The sequence below is a fragment of the Lissotriton vulgaris genome, chromosome 5 (genome assembly GCF_964263255.1).
Source record: "Lissotriton vulgaris chromosome 5, aLisVul1.2, whole genome shotgun sequence".
NCBI classification, from domain to species: Eukaryota; Metazoa; Chordata; class Amphibia; order Caudata; family Salamandridae; genus Lissotriton; species Lissotriton vulgaris.
Genome location: NC_141693.1, coordinates 181,237,051 through 181,252,509, shown reverse-complemented (window position 1 = coordinate 181,252,509; position 15,459 = coordinate 181,237,051). Strand labels below are relative to the sequence as shown.

The 15,459-nt window shown below is 45.2% G+C and overlaps 1 protein-coding gene across 6 annotated transcripts in view; it reads right to left on the bottom strand.

Moving 5' to 3' along the window:
* Nucleotides 1–15,459, bottom strand: part of AKNA (AT-hook transcription factor) — a 282,106-nt gene that overhangs the window by 66,528 nt on the left and 200,119 nt on the right. For all 6 annotated transcript variants that reach the window (XM_086921106.1, XM_086921112.1, XM_086921108.1 and 3 more), the window contains exon 16: nucleotides 6,231–6,393. In XM_086921106.1, coding sequence (XP_086777232.1) covers nucleotides 6,231–6,393 — 163 coding nt within the window. The remainder of the gene's footprint in view (nucleotides 1–6,230; nucleotides 6,394–15,459) is intronic.

Here is a 15,459-nt window from a genome sequence, read left to right as displayed (position 1 = left end):
ATAGTAAACGTGAGATATTTCCTGTGTGCCGGGTGTATAGGTATATGGAAATATGCATCTTTGAGGTCCAATGTTGCGAGGAAGTCTCCTTGGCGCAACAGTGGCAACACCTGCTACAGAGTGATCATGTGGAAATGCTCTGATAAGATGTATTGGTTTAGGGGCCTGAGGTCTAAAATTGGCCTGAGAGACCCGTCCTTTTTGGGGATCAGAAAATACAGAGAGTACACCCCTGTACCTTGGTGTTCTAAGGGTACTAGTTCTATGGCCCCCTTTTGTAGCATGCTGATGACTTCCTGCTGCAATAAGTGTAGGTGTTCTGCGGACATAGGACGTTGTCTTGGGGGTATGTTGGGCGGTGTGGAGATTAACTCCAGGCAATAGCCATGCTGTATAATTTGTCTCACCCACCTGTCTGTAGTTATGGTTTTCCAGACAGGCAGGAACTGCTGTAGTCTTCCCCCGACCGTTGTTAAATGGTCTGTGGGCAGTGACAAGAAGTCACTGTTTGGTGTTGGTGGAGGATCCGGAGCTGTTATTTCCTCGTCCTCTACCCTTGGTGTTATTGCCACGGTATCCACCTCTACTGTTTTTGTTGTAGGTGTTTTGCGTGTTGCCTTTATTGTAAGAGGTTTGCTGTGTTGAGGTTCCTCTAACAGCTCCTCTGTTGCCGGAGCGACAAAAGGACCACCTCTATATTGCTGTGACTGCAAGGCACCCATAGACTTGGCTGTCTCGGTGTCCTTTTTCATTTTGTGCAGTATGGGGTCTACATCAGGACCAAATAAGTAGTCAGGGTTAACAAGTTGATTAAGTAGAGTGGTTTGAACTTCATTTTTAAACCCAGAGATGCGTAGCCACGCATGCCTTCTGAGCATGACACTGGTGTTGATAACCCTGGCTGCTGTGTCTGCTGCATCTAGGGCACATTTGATGGATGCGTTAGATATGAGCTTTCCCTCTTGTATCAGGAATTCTGCCTGTTCCTTATAAAGGTCTGGTAGATGTTGGAAGATTTGCTCCAGTGTGTCATAGTGCGCCCTGTCATACCTGACTAACAGGGCCTGCGTGTTTGCAATTCGCCAAATGTTAGCTGCTTGAGCAGCCACCCTTTTGCCAGAGGCCTCCAGAATTTTGGACTCTTTGTCTGGAGGTGGGGCTTCGCCAGAGGTTTGAGAATTAGTGGAGAAGTGTGGCTCAGGGGATAGAGGTGGCAGACCCGGAAGCTGAGATCGGCCCTGGACCAGGGTTCAATTCCCCGCATCGACGGGGCTTGGGCTCAATAATTCCACGGACTCGATAATTCTCGCTCCGGTGCCTACTCGACTCACGGGTTCACACTCTGCGACTCTGGGCAATAGCTTGCTTAATCTCCACAACGGCCCCTCTCGGCGGGATGCCTGGCTTTCACCTTGTGGATACCCTGCCGGGGTCATCTCACAGGGGAATACCAGGACGGGTTCCCTAAGCAAGCGCTTAGATGCCTGCGATGTGGGTAATTTGCGCTATATAAATACATGTACATTTACATTTACATTTAGCACGTTTACGTGCATTGGAGACGACTAAAGAGTCCAAAGGCAGTTGTCCCTTAATGTATGTAGGGTCAACCGGGGCTGGCCTGTATTTTCTCTCTATCCTAGGGTTAATGACCCTTGCCCTAGTTGTGTCTTTAAATATGTCCCCTGCATGTTTAAGCACCCCTTTTAGCATTGGCAATGTTTTGACGTTTTTCTCAGAGGTGCTGAAAGTGTCAAAGAGGAAGTCTTCATGAATGGGATCTGCATGCATCTCCACATGGTGATTATATGCTGCCCTTTCTATCAGTGCGTTGAAGGCAGCTGTGTCCTCTGTAGGCGATGTTTTAACAGGGTATGCAGTATTGTCAGGAATTGTCTCCAGGATCTGCAGGGTCAGTCCATGGTTGAGTTTGTGTGTCCTGGTCATTATCCGTTGGATAATTATTCTGGTCATTGTCCTCATACTCCCCATAGTCATCTGTGCGTGTGGGCGAGTACATATAAGTCTCTTGCACATATGGTGTGATAGCCTCAAAGAGGACTGGAGATGTTAGGGTGTCTCTTTTCCTCTTTAGAGGTATCTTGTAGGACTTCACGTTAGTTTCATGCCTGATTTTTATTTTTAATAGGGTAACCTTCCCAGTATTGGGGTCAACATACAGTTTGGACTGTTCTTCAGGCGATGGATCCTGTTCTTCAGGTACTTTAGCTCTTTCCCCCAATCTTGGCCTTTTTGGCTGGGTTGTTTCGAATCCGCTATCTTGTTCGACGACCCTCGGCTTGACGTGCGGAGGAAGTCCAAATTTTATCGGTCCAAGAGACTTTGGTTGTTGAACCGTTTTACTGGACTGTATGCTCTTTTTTTGAGCCGTGATAATCGATCCGACTGTTTTTGGTTGTTCGATAACCATCCTTTGGCCAGGTGTCGACTTCGGAGCTTGCTGCTTCGGAGCGATGTTTTGTTTCCTCGGTTCGACTGAGCTTTTCGGCTCAAGTCTTGATTTTTGCTTAAGTGTCTTCATGATCACTTGCTTTGGCTGTTCGACTCGTAGTTTGGGATCACCAACCGTTGTCCTTTCGAGTCTTTTCTTTGCGTTGCTAGGCATCGACGTCTATGTCGTCGGCTCGACGGCCTTTAGCTTAATCACGGACATAGGAGTAGTGGTTCTGCCCTCGCCAACCTTTGCATGCGACCTTGACGGGTCGACGACCTATTTTTGTTTGGTCGGCTTCGATGGATCCGTCATTTTCGGTCCGAAGAATGGGATGTCGATCAGTTTCGGTTTCTGTTTGATTGGCATCACTTTCGGTTTCGATTTTTCCAAAGTTTGGTAAAGTCGCACCAATGGCTCTTGTATTATATTCTTAGCCGGGCTTAACCGCGGGGCTATAGAATCTGCGTCCTGATCTTGGCTAAGGCCTTCCGGCGATGCCTCGACCTGAGCCTCTGGATCCGAACCTGCGAATATATTGGGCTCCGTACTCACGGTCGGCCCAGTGTCCTCGCCGGAGTCGTCCTCGACGGCTCCTATGCCTGGTTCGTCGTCCCCTACCTCGATGATGTCTTCCTCGTCATCGACGCAGTAGTTGGAGTCGTGTTCAGACCCCTGCTCCGACTGCTGATCGGAGTCTTCAGGCTCGACGACCTCTTCGTCGTCTTCAAAGATGTTCTCTGGCTTGGGCGCTGACTTCTGCATCATCTGTCTCGCCGCACGTCGAACCCGAAGAGTCTTTTTTGACCTAAATTGAGCACAAGCTAAGCAGTCGGCTTCGTTGTGTTCAGGAGATAAACACTTATTACAGACTGGGTGTTTATCAATGTGTGGGTATTTAGAGTTACAGTTGGGGCATCGCTTGAAAGGACTTCGTTCCATCGACGATTGGCCCTGGTGTCGAGAAGGCCACGCAGTCCGATTCGACGTCCTGGGTAGAAAGAACAGGAATAAGTTGTTAGTACCGATCGAAGATACAATACCGACACCCTGAAGGCCTTTTGGCCTTTAGAAAGTTATAAATCTATTCCGAACTCCGAGTAACGAAAGTACATCCGAATCCATCCGAACCCAATGGCGGAAAAGAAATCTGAGGATGGAGAGGATGCCCATGCGCACTGTAGTCCGGAGGAGGAGCCACCTATCTCGTGATACTTCAAAGACTCTTCCAGGACAACAATGTGCAATCATCCGGACCCAACACTAGGCAGCGATCTATGCACAGATATGAATTCAGCAGCCCACATGCATCGAACACATGGTTAAAGGGTAAGTATCCTTTTCAGTTTGTATCAAGTGTGGCTGTAAATACACATGCTTAGAACAGACCGTAAAGGATTTCCTACCCAAATGGTGGCTTGAAAGCTGATGAGCCAGATGTTTGGAACAGTGTTTGTGGCACAACTTGTCCAGCTTAACACATTGATGGATTACAGTACCTATTAAATACGTACAGTAATCAGGATGACATAGGTGAATTTGAGAATATTATACTATTATTGGAGAGCCTTATCTCTTGTGCCTATGAACATGACGTACACTAAATGTAAAAAAAAAATTGTAAGACGAACCCCTCACCTCACCAACCATGGCAAAATGCGTCATCATTGGGCAGCCTCATTCGTCAGAAAATACAATAGTGACAAATAGACTCCCGATTGCATGGAGTGTGTGGCATTCATTTGAAGAAGTTAAAAAATCTGTGAGTCTGCCACCACATTTTAATTCTAGGAAGGCAGCTAAAGGAATGGTTATAAATCATCCAAGGGTCCAGGCTTTCTTTAGAACCTAGCTACCTATAATCTGGTTAATCGCTTATTCACAATGCATCTCCCATGTTGCAATAAAACTTGACATCCTTCATGCAACGCATGCTGAAATACTAGCAGTTCTTCACCGAATTCTTGGTGGAGGTAGCCCTGTACGGATAAAAACAAAGTGAGGCACATATATATGTGACAACATTAAAAGGAAGAGAGATGCTATGAGTCATGCCACTCCATGCACCTGTTCTGTCATGCCACAGCAAAGAGGTGCAAAAAGTACACTACAAATCTCACATGAACAGGTTTAATAAACACACAAAGACTATGTTGAAATGCAAATCACATCATTCTCTGTCCATAGATGTGTCCTCCACTCAGACATTCTTACCCGAAAATAAGGGACTTTTGGCACCATGGATGGAGCACTCAAGGGGACCCTTGTAGTCACATACGGAGGTGGAAAAGAAGATAAAATTATGTCAATCATTTGGCAGTTAATACCTAGCATGGGTTACTGGGAGTAGAAGCCTGAATACACACATCAGCAAAGGGACACCCCTGCTTTTCAGGCCCGCATGTGTGGAGATGATCTGATCGACGTCCTCACTCCATCGCAGTAGCAGCTACCATGATGGAGTAAGGACGTCAATCAGATCGTCTCCAGTCATATAAATTACGCTGTGTCCCGGTTTGCCTGATTTATTCAGCCAACTCTTGACACACATACGGGCCTGAATATTACGTTCCATGGATGGTCTGGGCACCACCGTCAAGGTTTATATCTATTGAATAACGGGATTTGTCCTTCATTGGCCCTTGCCACTTTACGGGCATTGATGTAACCAGGTTTTGGACTCCAATAGAGCATTGACAGATTGTTGAGGGTCACTTCACCTGTCCCCCTGTCCTGAGGAAGATCCGCATGGCTGAGGTATTAAAGTCCCTCGGTTGCTGATAAGCCGTATCGAAACGTCAACGCTACCCCCCTACCGCACCTGGACCAATTTCCCCTTCCCCATTCCCCCTGTTTACAGCCTTAAGGAAACTCTCCTTACAACTTTAGAAAATATAATTCAAATGAATATTTTGCATGTGGCCAAGTTGTATCTAACTGTTTATTGGATATCAGTTCTTCACAGTCTTGTAAATATATGCCCATTACTTTACTACACACTTTGAGCTCTCTTGACTCCTATATATATATACCAGAAATTGAGGCAGCATTGAGGAATAGACACAGCTCTGCACATCTTTCAAATGCAGGCCAAACGTGAAGAATTATGGTATTTTTTGCTCAACTCAGGAGGACAAGGTGCAGCGAGTTGGTCTAGGCTTCAGACCTTGGTATTGTCTGGTGCCTGTTTTACGGCAAACTCTTGCTCCTTCTCTTCTACCCCAAAGGCTTCCAAGAAGATGGTATCTGGACTCTCACCGTCTTGAGATTCTATTATGCAGGAAGACTCAGCCTCTTCCTCCTGGGAGCTGAGCAAGTCTTCATCTCTGAAGATGTTGTGTGTTCTGGGGAAGCTTACCTCTGCATCTTAAAGTGAGCTCACTGCCATACCATCCGGAACCCAAGGGTCTTTTTGCAGCAAAAGGCGTGTAATGTATCACAGAAGAAATCATAGGTTGGCAAAAAGCACAAATTACAGATGTGGTGCTGGCTGCTCCAGGAGTAGCTGGTGTTCAGCCAAGCGCAAAATTGGAAGGGAGTTTGCTCCATATCCTTGCCTTGGTGATTTTCAATCATACGACCAAAAAGACTTGAGGGTTGCTGAGGCCCAGGAGAATCATAAAGAGCTACATGGATCATGAGAAAGTAGCCTGCTCAAGAGACATGTACCCTCTGCATTAAACTGCACTAGATCTAGGCAACCACTTTATATCAGACCTGCAATCCTACACGTGATACTTTTCAACCAAAATTTAGTATAAGACTGAGTGGAACCTACTCTCGAGCAAGGCGTGATCCAAGAAGATCCGGCTGTGTCCGTGTCCTCGTTCGTGGTGGGGACAGTGAAGGGGAAGCAGATATGCTAGGAGATTGCTGAGGGGTGGTGGTTGTTGGAAAGGTGCCTGCATCACTATGTTCTTCATTCTCTGAGTCCATTCGAGCTGCAAGGAAGAGGATTGAGGATAAGCCATATTAAATTAAATTGTGGTAATACGTGGATTATTACAATAAATTCGTCATACAAATTCAAATTAAGATCGTACGAAATGCCATTTTAACCACAAATAGAAATGAGCAATGAAAGCCACTGCTGCACTGCATGGTAGCATTTGCAGCATAAGCACATTCCCACACAACACAAAGGTGCAAAGAAAGCTGAAAGAAAAAGCAAGGAAGTTAAGAAAAAAAAGCAAAGAGAAAGTGCAAACAGTGCCAAGAAGAAAGGTAACAAGAAGTGTAGCACTATGTTGAAGATAAAGGTGGGATTAAAAAAGAGCAAAGTAGAGGGAAAAGTGGGGCTCTCATTTATATAACAAAAGACGATATTTGAATAAAGCAATTTGAGAAAATATAAATGCAAAACACATTTTATAATACGCGGTTTTGCAACATAATAAGTACAGCTACCTGCAATTCGGACAGTTTACAATTCTGTTATTTAGAAATGCAACATGCTTCAGTTTGAGCGAAGAATTGCCCATTAATTCAGGACCTAATGCTATATGAGAATATGTAATAAACCACTTCAGTTTTAACCAATAAAAACTACTCAATACACCATGTGTACTACGTGGGTGACGCTGACCATAAGCCCAGAAACAGTTCCAGCTGAATATTCTTCAGAAAGATATTCTTGCTTCAAGAATCTGCTTCTCTAGTCCAACTAATAACTTCGGAGAACGTATAAGTAAACTTAATTTTCAATAATGTATTTTATTCAAAATATTTTAATTAGGCTTTAAATAAACAATGAAATTGCAAAATGTAGCATTAAAAATCGTTAAGATCTTTGTTCGTCCACTTTTCCCTCACGTTCACTTCCATCTCTAGACGTCCTAAAGGCATCCCTTATCTAAGCTAAAATGAAGATTGACAACCCCCAGCAGACATCCATTTTGTGTAGGAGGCAGTGCTTAATTTGAGCAGTTGGTTGCAGGTGGGGTCCACCGGCACTCATTTTTGAGGACCAGCACTTACTTTTTCTAAGCAGGCTTCAATCTTGAGAAAAAAATCCAAAAAAAGAAAGAGAAAGAAAAAGAACCAACAAGAATGAGGTAAACAGACAGGGAGTGTCAGGTGGTGGATTAAAGATGCATGGGGTGGAATCAACCTTAGTATAAGGCACCCTGACCTTTGATAGTGTCGGCCACAAGCTTCTGAGCACAACTTTGAGCCACAGCACTAATGCATAGAGGGATGGTTACCCAAATGATGGAATGTTTTTCGCACAGTGGATGAGCCTAAGAATGGAGAGAAGTGTGTAACAGGGTGGGCATGCAAATTCTATATAATGGTAACAACTTTTAATGTTAGAGCCATGTGCAACCATCTGCCAACTCCAGGGAGGAGGGTGAGCAAATGTGAATCTGCAACACAACAAGCTACAAACAATATGATCAGATGCTTACAGGGTAAGTAACATATTTCAATTGTTGCCTGTGTTGCTGTAGATACACATGCTCTGCATAGATTGTAAAGAAGTGCTGCCCCCAAAGCGGTGGCTAGTCAGCGGATGGTGAAGATATTTTAAACAAAGTTCTTAATACTGTGTGGCCAATTTCATTACAAGATCGGAAGCCATCCGTTCACAGGCAGGACTACCCACACAGTGGAGTTTAGTAAATGTGTGGGATGGACCATGGCACTGCTTTACAAATGCCATCTATGGGAATATTCCCTAGGACAAGCCATTGTAGCTCCCTTCAACCCAGTAGTGTGTTGCATAGGGGAAGAAAGGAGTACCTTTTAGCTTTAAAATGGACCTTTGGATAAATTTAACTACGTGTAGCTATGCCAGCTTTTGATATTGGGTGTACTTTGTGTGGTTTTGCAAATGCGACAAAGAGCTGTTGGATTTTACAAAAAGATTTAGTTCTGAACATGTAGTACATTACAGCCCCTCTGACATCCGGTGAATGAAGGTGCCCTTTCTACTCCTGAGCCTGGGTGAGGAAACAAGCCTGGTGGCTCAATTGTTTGGTTGAAAAGAAGAGATCACTTTGGGAACAAGGGTCAGTTTGAAACACAACCCTATCCGCATGAACCTGAATGAAGGATTCTTGTATGGTGAGGGCCTGTGGCTAACTTCTATGTCATAGCATGGTGATAGCTATGAGGAAATCTATTTTAAAGGATAGGAATTGCATGAGACAGGAATGCAGCGGACCCGTGGACCTTGGGAGTACTATATTAAGGTTCTAAAGAGAGGCAAGGTGGGACTCTTGTTGGAATAAACTTTTAGATGCCTTAATGACTGGAATGCTGAATAGAGGTGAATGTTCTCGTTTGAGCATATTTGGGGTAATATTCCCAATGTGTAGGTGTACAGAAGTGTATGCTAACCCTGATTTATGTAGGTGGGGTAAATAACACACAATATCTTGAACCGCTGATATAAGGGGACTGGGTTGTTAGAAATGCAGTGGTGTATAAACGGGTTCCACCTTGCTGCATAGCAAGCTCTAGTAGTGAGTCTGAGAACTTTCTTAGGAATCCCCATACACTCTGGTGGGAGGCTTAAGTAGCCAAATTCTTTGCCCTCAGATTCCAAATTGCTAGGTTGAGTTGCCTGGTGTCCAGGAGTCTGAACTAGCCATGTTCTTGAATGAGATGGTCAAACACTAGATCTTGTAGCTAATCCTCAGTTTGTGACCACTGTGGTGAGAGGCCCTCCAATAATGGGCACATGTGCAGTCTGATTTGGGGAACTATGGCAATGCAAGATGCCATCATTCCTTAAACATATAACAGGTAATGTACCAACAAGGGATTTAATGCAGTCTGAGATATGACTAGTTTATCAAATGTTAAGGCTGTCTCGTCATGACATCATAAACTAATCAATACAAAGTATTTGACTGTTTTGATCATGAGATAAACTCAAACAAACGGGTGCAAATCTTCTTTTTAGGTTCATGTCCAAGTAGAAAAAAGTACGGGTTCACATGAGTGGAGAAGTGTGGATCAATGGTTAGAGCGGCAGACCCTGATGCAGAGGTCTGGCGGGGACCAGGGTTCAATTCCCCGCCTCGGCGGGTCTTGGGCTCAAAAATTCCACGGACCTGATAATTCTCGCCTCGGTGCCTATTCCAATCATGGAGTCCCACTCTGCAACTCTGGGCAATAGCTTGCTTAATCTCCACAACGGCCCCCACAGCGCTAAGGATGCCTGGCTCCCACCCTGGGGGTGCCCAGGAGTGGACGCCTCACAGGGAAAGCCAGGATGGGTTCCACAGCGGTATTCGTACAAGCGCCTTGAGACCCTTGCGGGTGAGTAGTGCGCTATACAAGTATCAATTTACATTTTTTTTTATGAATACTCTCACAAACATTAATGACAGGTATTGTACTTATTATCAATTAACATTAACCAGTCATCAATGTATGTAATCCCATTTCCTATATTATCAACAACAAAGTCTGTCCTAAGCATTCATGTGAACCCCATACTTTTTTCTGCTTTGATATAAACCTAAAAAGAAGATTTAAACCCGTTCGTTTGAAATTATTTCATGATCACAACAGTCAAATACTTTGCATTGATTAATTTATGATGTCATGACCAGACCTCCGTAACACTTGATAAACTAGTAATATCTCAGACTGAATTAAATCCCTTGTTGGCACCTTACCGGTTATACATTTCAATACCCAGCCCACAAGGGTATATTGGGTTGACCAATTTATGTGACTATCATTGCCTAAAGGCGCATGATTGTTCTGAGTGGAATGTGACGATTTGGCTAAAAAAGAGACCGATGCTGCTGACAGCGTAGCACCCGCTGTTGGTTGGGATATGGGCTGCCGGTGACTGCATTCAGCATTTACCCTAGAAAAGTCTGAATAAGGCTGAATTTGTAGGTGTGACTTGATGACATTTATTGTAAACCTATGGCTGTGAGGCAAGGCCTGTAAGCCTCAGTGTATGCTAGGCACTGCTGCTTGGTTGCGCTCTTGATCAGCCAATCATATAGATGGAGAAAACATGTACGTCTCCCCTTCTGATGTGGGCAGCTACGATTGTTAGATATTTTGTATTTACTCGTGGGGCTGTGGTAACCGCAACAGGTAGCACTTTGAATTGGTAGCGTTGTGCCCTTACCATGAACCAAAGAGATCGCTTGCGAGATGGATAGATTGGGATGTGGAAATAGGCATTCGTCAGATGTAGGGCGGACATGAATTGCCTTGCCACAGCAGGGGGATAGCATCCTGCATGGCCATGTTCTGATAGGATATACCTATTGAGGGGCCTGAGATGAAAGATTGGCCTGAGTGAGCTGTCTTTGGAAATGAGGAAGCATAGGGAGCAAACCCAAGTGCACTGGAATTTTGGAGGCACTAACTCTACGACTCATTCGAGCACCTGAACCTCCTTGTGAAGAAGGCGGAGGTGCTCAGGAGTTAGGCTTTGTGGACGTGGTGGGATGTCTGGTGGGGCTAAGAGGAGTTCCAGGTAATACTTGTATTCTCTAATTGCAATGACCCATCTGTCTACGGTGATTTCCTCCCACTGTGGAAGGAAATCTTGCAGTATCCCTCAACGGGTAATGTGTGGTCAGTGGGACTAACCCTGTCCTTGGTGGAATTATTGTGCCTGAATGACATTCGTGTGTATCCCCTATCCCTCTTAAGTGCATCTACCAGCACTTCTGCCGCTAATAAGATTGGGGCTGCTCAGGAAAGGCGGTTTTGGATCCCCCAGTAGTGCTGCTTCAGAAAGGACACTCTAGTGGAAGGAGCCTGTAGGGCACCCAATGAATTCTCAATTACCATGTCCATTTTTATTTTTTTCAGCATCCCATCAACCTGCCATCCGAAAAGATGTTCTCCATCGATTACCAGGTTGATAAGATGCTACTGGTCTTCTGGCTTAAAGCCAAGAGTGGTGACAGACTATTACTGAGGCGTGAAGGGCCTGAGGGCAGTCTTTTCTTATGAACAGGGCTAAAAGTATGGCTCCCTTTAGAGCTCAGAATGTGGTCTCTTGTGAGACTTGCAATGTGTTTGGGCCTCGGCCATACTCTCTATCCCTGGTGTGGTTTTGGTGGTCTTCCTCAAACCTGCCGTAGTAGATAGGGCCTCTAAATCTTTGTCCTGTTTGGCGTTGGATGCACTGGAATTGATTACCTCTGGGCTGGGTTGATGAGTGGGAATACTGGACGATTCAAGATCTTCCACCTTGGAGACAAGTGGAGCTGCTTCCCCAAAGATATTGGGGAACTCTTCTGCAGCTTGCCTCTGCATTCTAATATGGGCCGAGCATCTGTCTCAGCAGTAGCGAAGGTTTTTTTTGCACCAAAATGCAAGACAGGAAGCCTACTCTGCATCGTTATGCTCTGGGAGAGGCAAACGTTGCAGAGGCTTCGGAGGTCAGCCCAGGGGTATTTAGGGTGGCAACAAGAAAATTTCCGAATTGGGATCCGTTCCATCAACTGCCTGACATGGGCATTCTCTGTTGTGGAAGACAGTAGATCGAGGACATGCACCAAAGATGCACAACAGTTTCCAAAGTCTGGTGGGTAGAGGAAAAATATCGGAATTGATACCTTAATTGTCTTTCTCAGAGAAAGAAGTTGGGGGCCAACCATGAGGACCTGAAGCACGAATGTGAATGTGATGAATGCGGGAGCACCATTGGTACATATACAGACTTGATGGCAGGGAAGAATAATCTATCACTGGAGTTGGTGCACAAGTACATTGTCAACTAAGGGAGGAGTCACAGGATACATCGTACGTTGAAAAGATTTCTTAGAAAAAAACAACTTACAGTGTCGGCCATCACTACACAGCAGGAGTATGCAGAGCATGCGTATCTACAGCCACACATCCTATGAACATATTAGACCACATTGACTTTTGTCCTGATTTGCCATCCAACACAGCCATCTCAGTGGATTATAATCCAGACAGCTTGGCTGGACAGTTCAAGCAGTCATAACCCTGTCTAACAATACACCAGATTTTTCAGGCTGGTGATATTCAGAAATGGAATGATCAATCTCCCACCCAACCATCTAGTATGCCTCATCTGTCCATATACACCATCATATCCCAAGACTGCCTGCTTTACTTCATCGGAACTTGAACTTGCCAAATATTGGCCTTATCTATTAGCCACATCCAGCCTTCATATAGGAACCCAAGAGGATCTGTTTGAATTTATTCTTGAGCCTCTGAGCAATCATATGACTCCACATGGCTCACAAATCTGGATTGCATGCAGGTCTTCCAGGATCTGTCAAGTTATTCAATGATAACCGAACTAATAAAAACACTGGTCGTTATCCATATACATTAATCGTACACAACCCATCTGAGGTTGTATGATTCTAGGTACCAGGCAATTTATTAGGGCATAACCAGAGCTGGCTGGCCTTCTTTCTGGTCTCGCTTGGAACATGGATCAGTGCGTTTTATTCTTCTCCCCTGAGGCGGAAAGACAAGGGTTAGGCGCTCCATAATTTTCTAAAAAATTACCATTCCTTAGCTGTTTTTACTGTGTAAAACTACGTTGTTTTTAATATTAAGGAACCTATTTGGCACTTGCAGGGCTTGAACCCTGGTCCCCGCCCAGAACGACTGAGGTTCTATTGCGGTGAAGACAGGGAGAGACGCCATCTTTGGTGAGGGAATTTAGCTCACCGCACCAGCTGTCGGGTCGCCTTCCCGCCCTTGGTATTTAAACCGCGCTCGGCGCGGCAGCACAGATCAGTGCGTTTTATTCTTCTCCCCTGAGACGGAAAGCCGGGGGTTAGGCGCTCCATAATTTTCTAAAAAATTACCATTCCTTAGCTGTTTTTACTGTGTAAAACTACGTTGTTTTTAATATTAAGGAACCTATTTGGCACTCGCAGGGCTTGAACCCTGGTCCCCGCCCCAGAACGACTGAGGTTCTGTTGCAGTGAAGACAGGGAGAGACGTCATCTTTGGTGAGGGAATTTAGCTCACCGCACCAGCTGTCGGGCCGCCTTCCCGCCCTGTTATCCCCCATAAAATGGACGGTGGATCCCGTCTGCGCAGCGGGCGCGCCAGCGGCGCGCGGGCCCAGGGGCCAGCCTCCCTGCTCCTTTGCTTGCTGATAAACCCCTGATATCATATAACAGGAATCAACTCCTGCAACTAAGAGGTAGGACCGGAGTGAACTGTACCCTGTTTGCTACTCATAGGGATCATAAGTCCTGCACGGGGTGTCAATATTATCTTACCCCGTATATAAAAGTCCCGGAGGTACACCCTTTTTCACTGGCTTTGCTCAACTGTCGTTCCCTACCTAAGCATGCCCTAGAGATTTCCTTGCTATTGGAGGAACTGGACATTGAGGTTCTTTTCCTTACAGAAACATGGACTAACGACGGCTCCGACCCCGATATTGTCCGGGCCCTCCCCTCGAATTATGCAATTTCGAGGCAAGATCGGATGGACGGACGAGGAGGAGGGATCGCCATAGTGCATAAAAAATCCATAGGCTGTAGAGTAGAGAAGGTCATTATCGCTGGGGCGGAGTGTATGATGTTCTCAGTTACTCTTTCTCCAATATGCTCGCTTTCGGGGCTTTTGGTATAAAGGCCTCCGGGAGCGATCAGACAATTTTGTGAAGAGCTCTTAAGTTCTGTTATTAATTTGTCTGTAATGCTCCTAATTTCACAGTATTAGGAGACTTTAACATCCAGCTAGATAAATCCAACACTCCGGTATGTCAGAGTTTGTTGACTGCGTTAGACACGGTCCAACTTAAAAAAATTATCAAAGGTCCTACACACAAAGCAGGACATACGCTGGATCACTGTTACACTAACTTAAGCACGCTCGAGCTCATAAAATCCACCTTAATTCCTTGGTCTGACCATACCCTCCTGTTCTTTTCCCTTACTCGCCAGGAACAGACAGGCCAGGCTAGTTTTTCAAAAAAAACTTGTCGAGCATGGTCCAAATTAGCAAAGGAGAAATGGATTCTCAACCTTTTAGAAACTCTACCTGAATCAAGTAATGACCCCTCAGAAGCAAATGATCGCTATAATCATTGGCTAGAGGAATCATTGGACGTGGTCCTACCTAAGGTTGAACTCTCCCATCGTACTGGGGCGAATAAAAAAGCCTGGTATACTCCAGAGCTCAGAACCCTTAAACAGCTTTGCAAGCAGAAAGAGAGGCTGTGGAGGAAATATTATCTTGAAGCCAGTAAATATACCTACAGGACTGCGCTACATAATTATAAAAAGGCTATAAAAATTACCCAGTCCAATTACTATTAAGAAAGAATTACTTATGCCTCCAGCTCCTCCAGGGAAATCTTCAAAATATTTAAGTATTTAGTTACCCCTCCTGCCCCCAGTACTGACCCTCGTCTTGCTCACACACGCTGTAGGGAGTTAGCAAACTTCTTTACGTCAAAGATAGCAGATATCTATTCAACATTCTGGGGTTCCCCGGTGGCACTATCTCTGTCTCCTGGTCCAGATCTGACCCTCCTTGAGACACTCCCCCCTCTTGACTGCCTGAAGGTTCAGTCGCTTTTGGGCAACTTGAAATCAGGTTCACCGGCTGATGTAGCACCTCTCACCGTTCTCAATCTGGTCTCAGACACTGTGGCTCCGGTGATCCGGGAGGTGATTAATACCTCCCTGTCAGCTGGGGTAGTCCCTCTCCACTGGAAACAGGCAAGAGTAAAGGCGTTACTGAAGAAGCTCAATCTCAACCCTGATGACTGGGCCAACTATCGCCCTATCTCCTTGCTGCCACGATCAGTAAGCTTACTGAAAAATATGTAAACTCCCTGATATCCAGCCATATAGAAAACAACATCTTATTACATCCAACCCAGACCGGATTCAGGTGCAAACAAGGCACTGAAACGGCTCTTATTGCAGTAATTGAGGAAGCAAGGAAGATTGTTGATGGAGGTACTTGTGCAGCCATATTGTTATTAGATCTCAGTGCGGCCTTTGACACCGTTAATCATTCTATTCTGATTCAAAGGATGAATAATGTAGGTGTCACTGGGA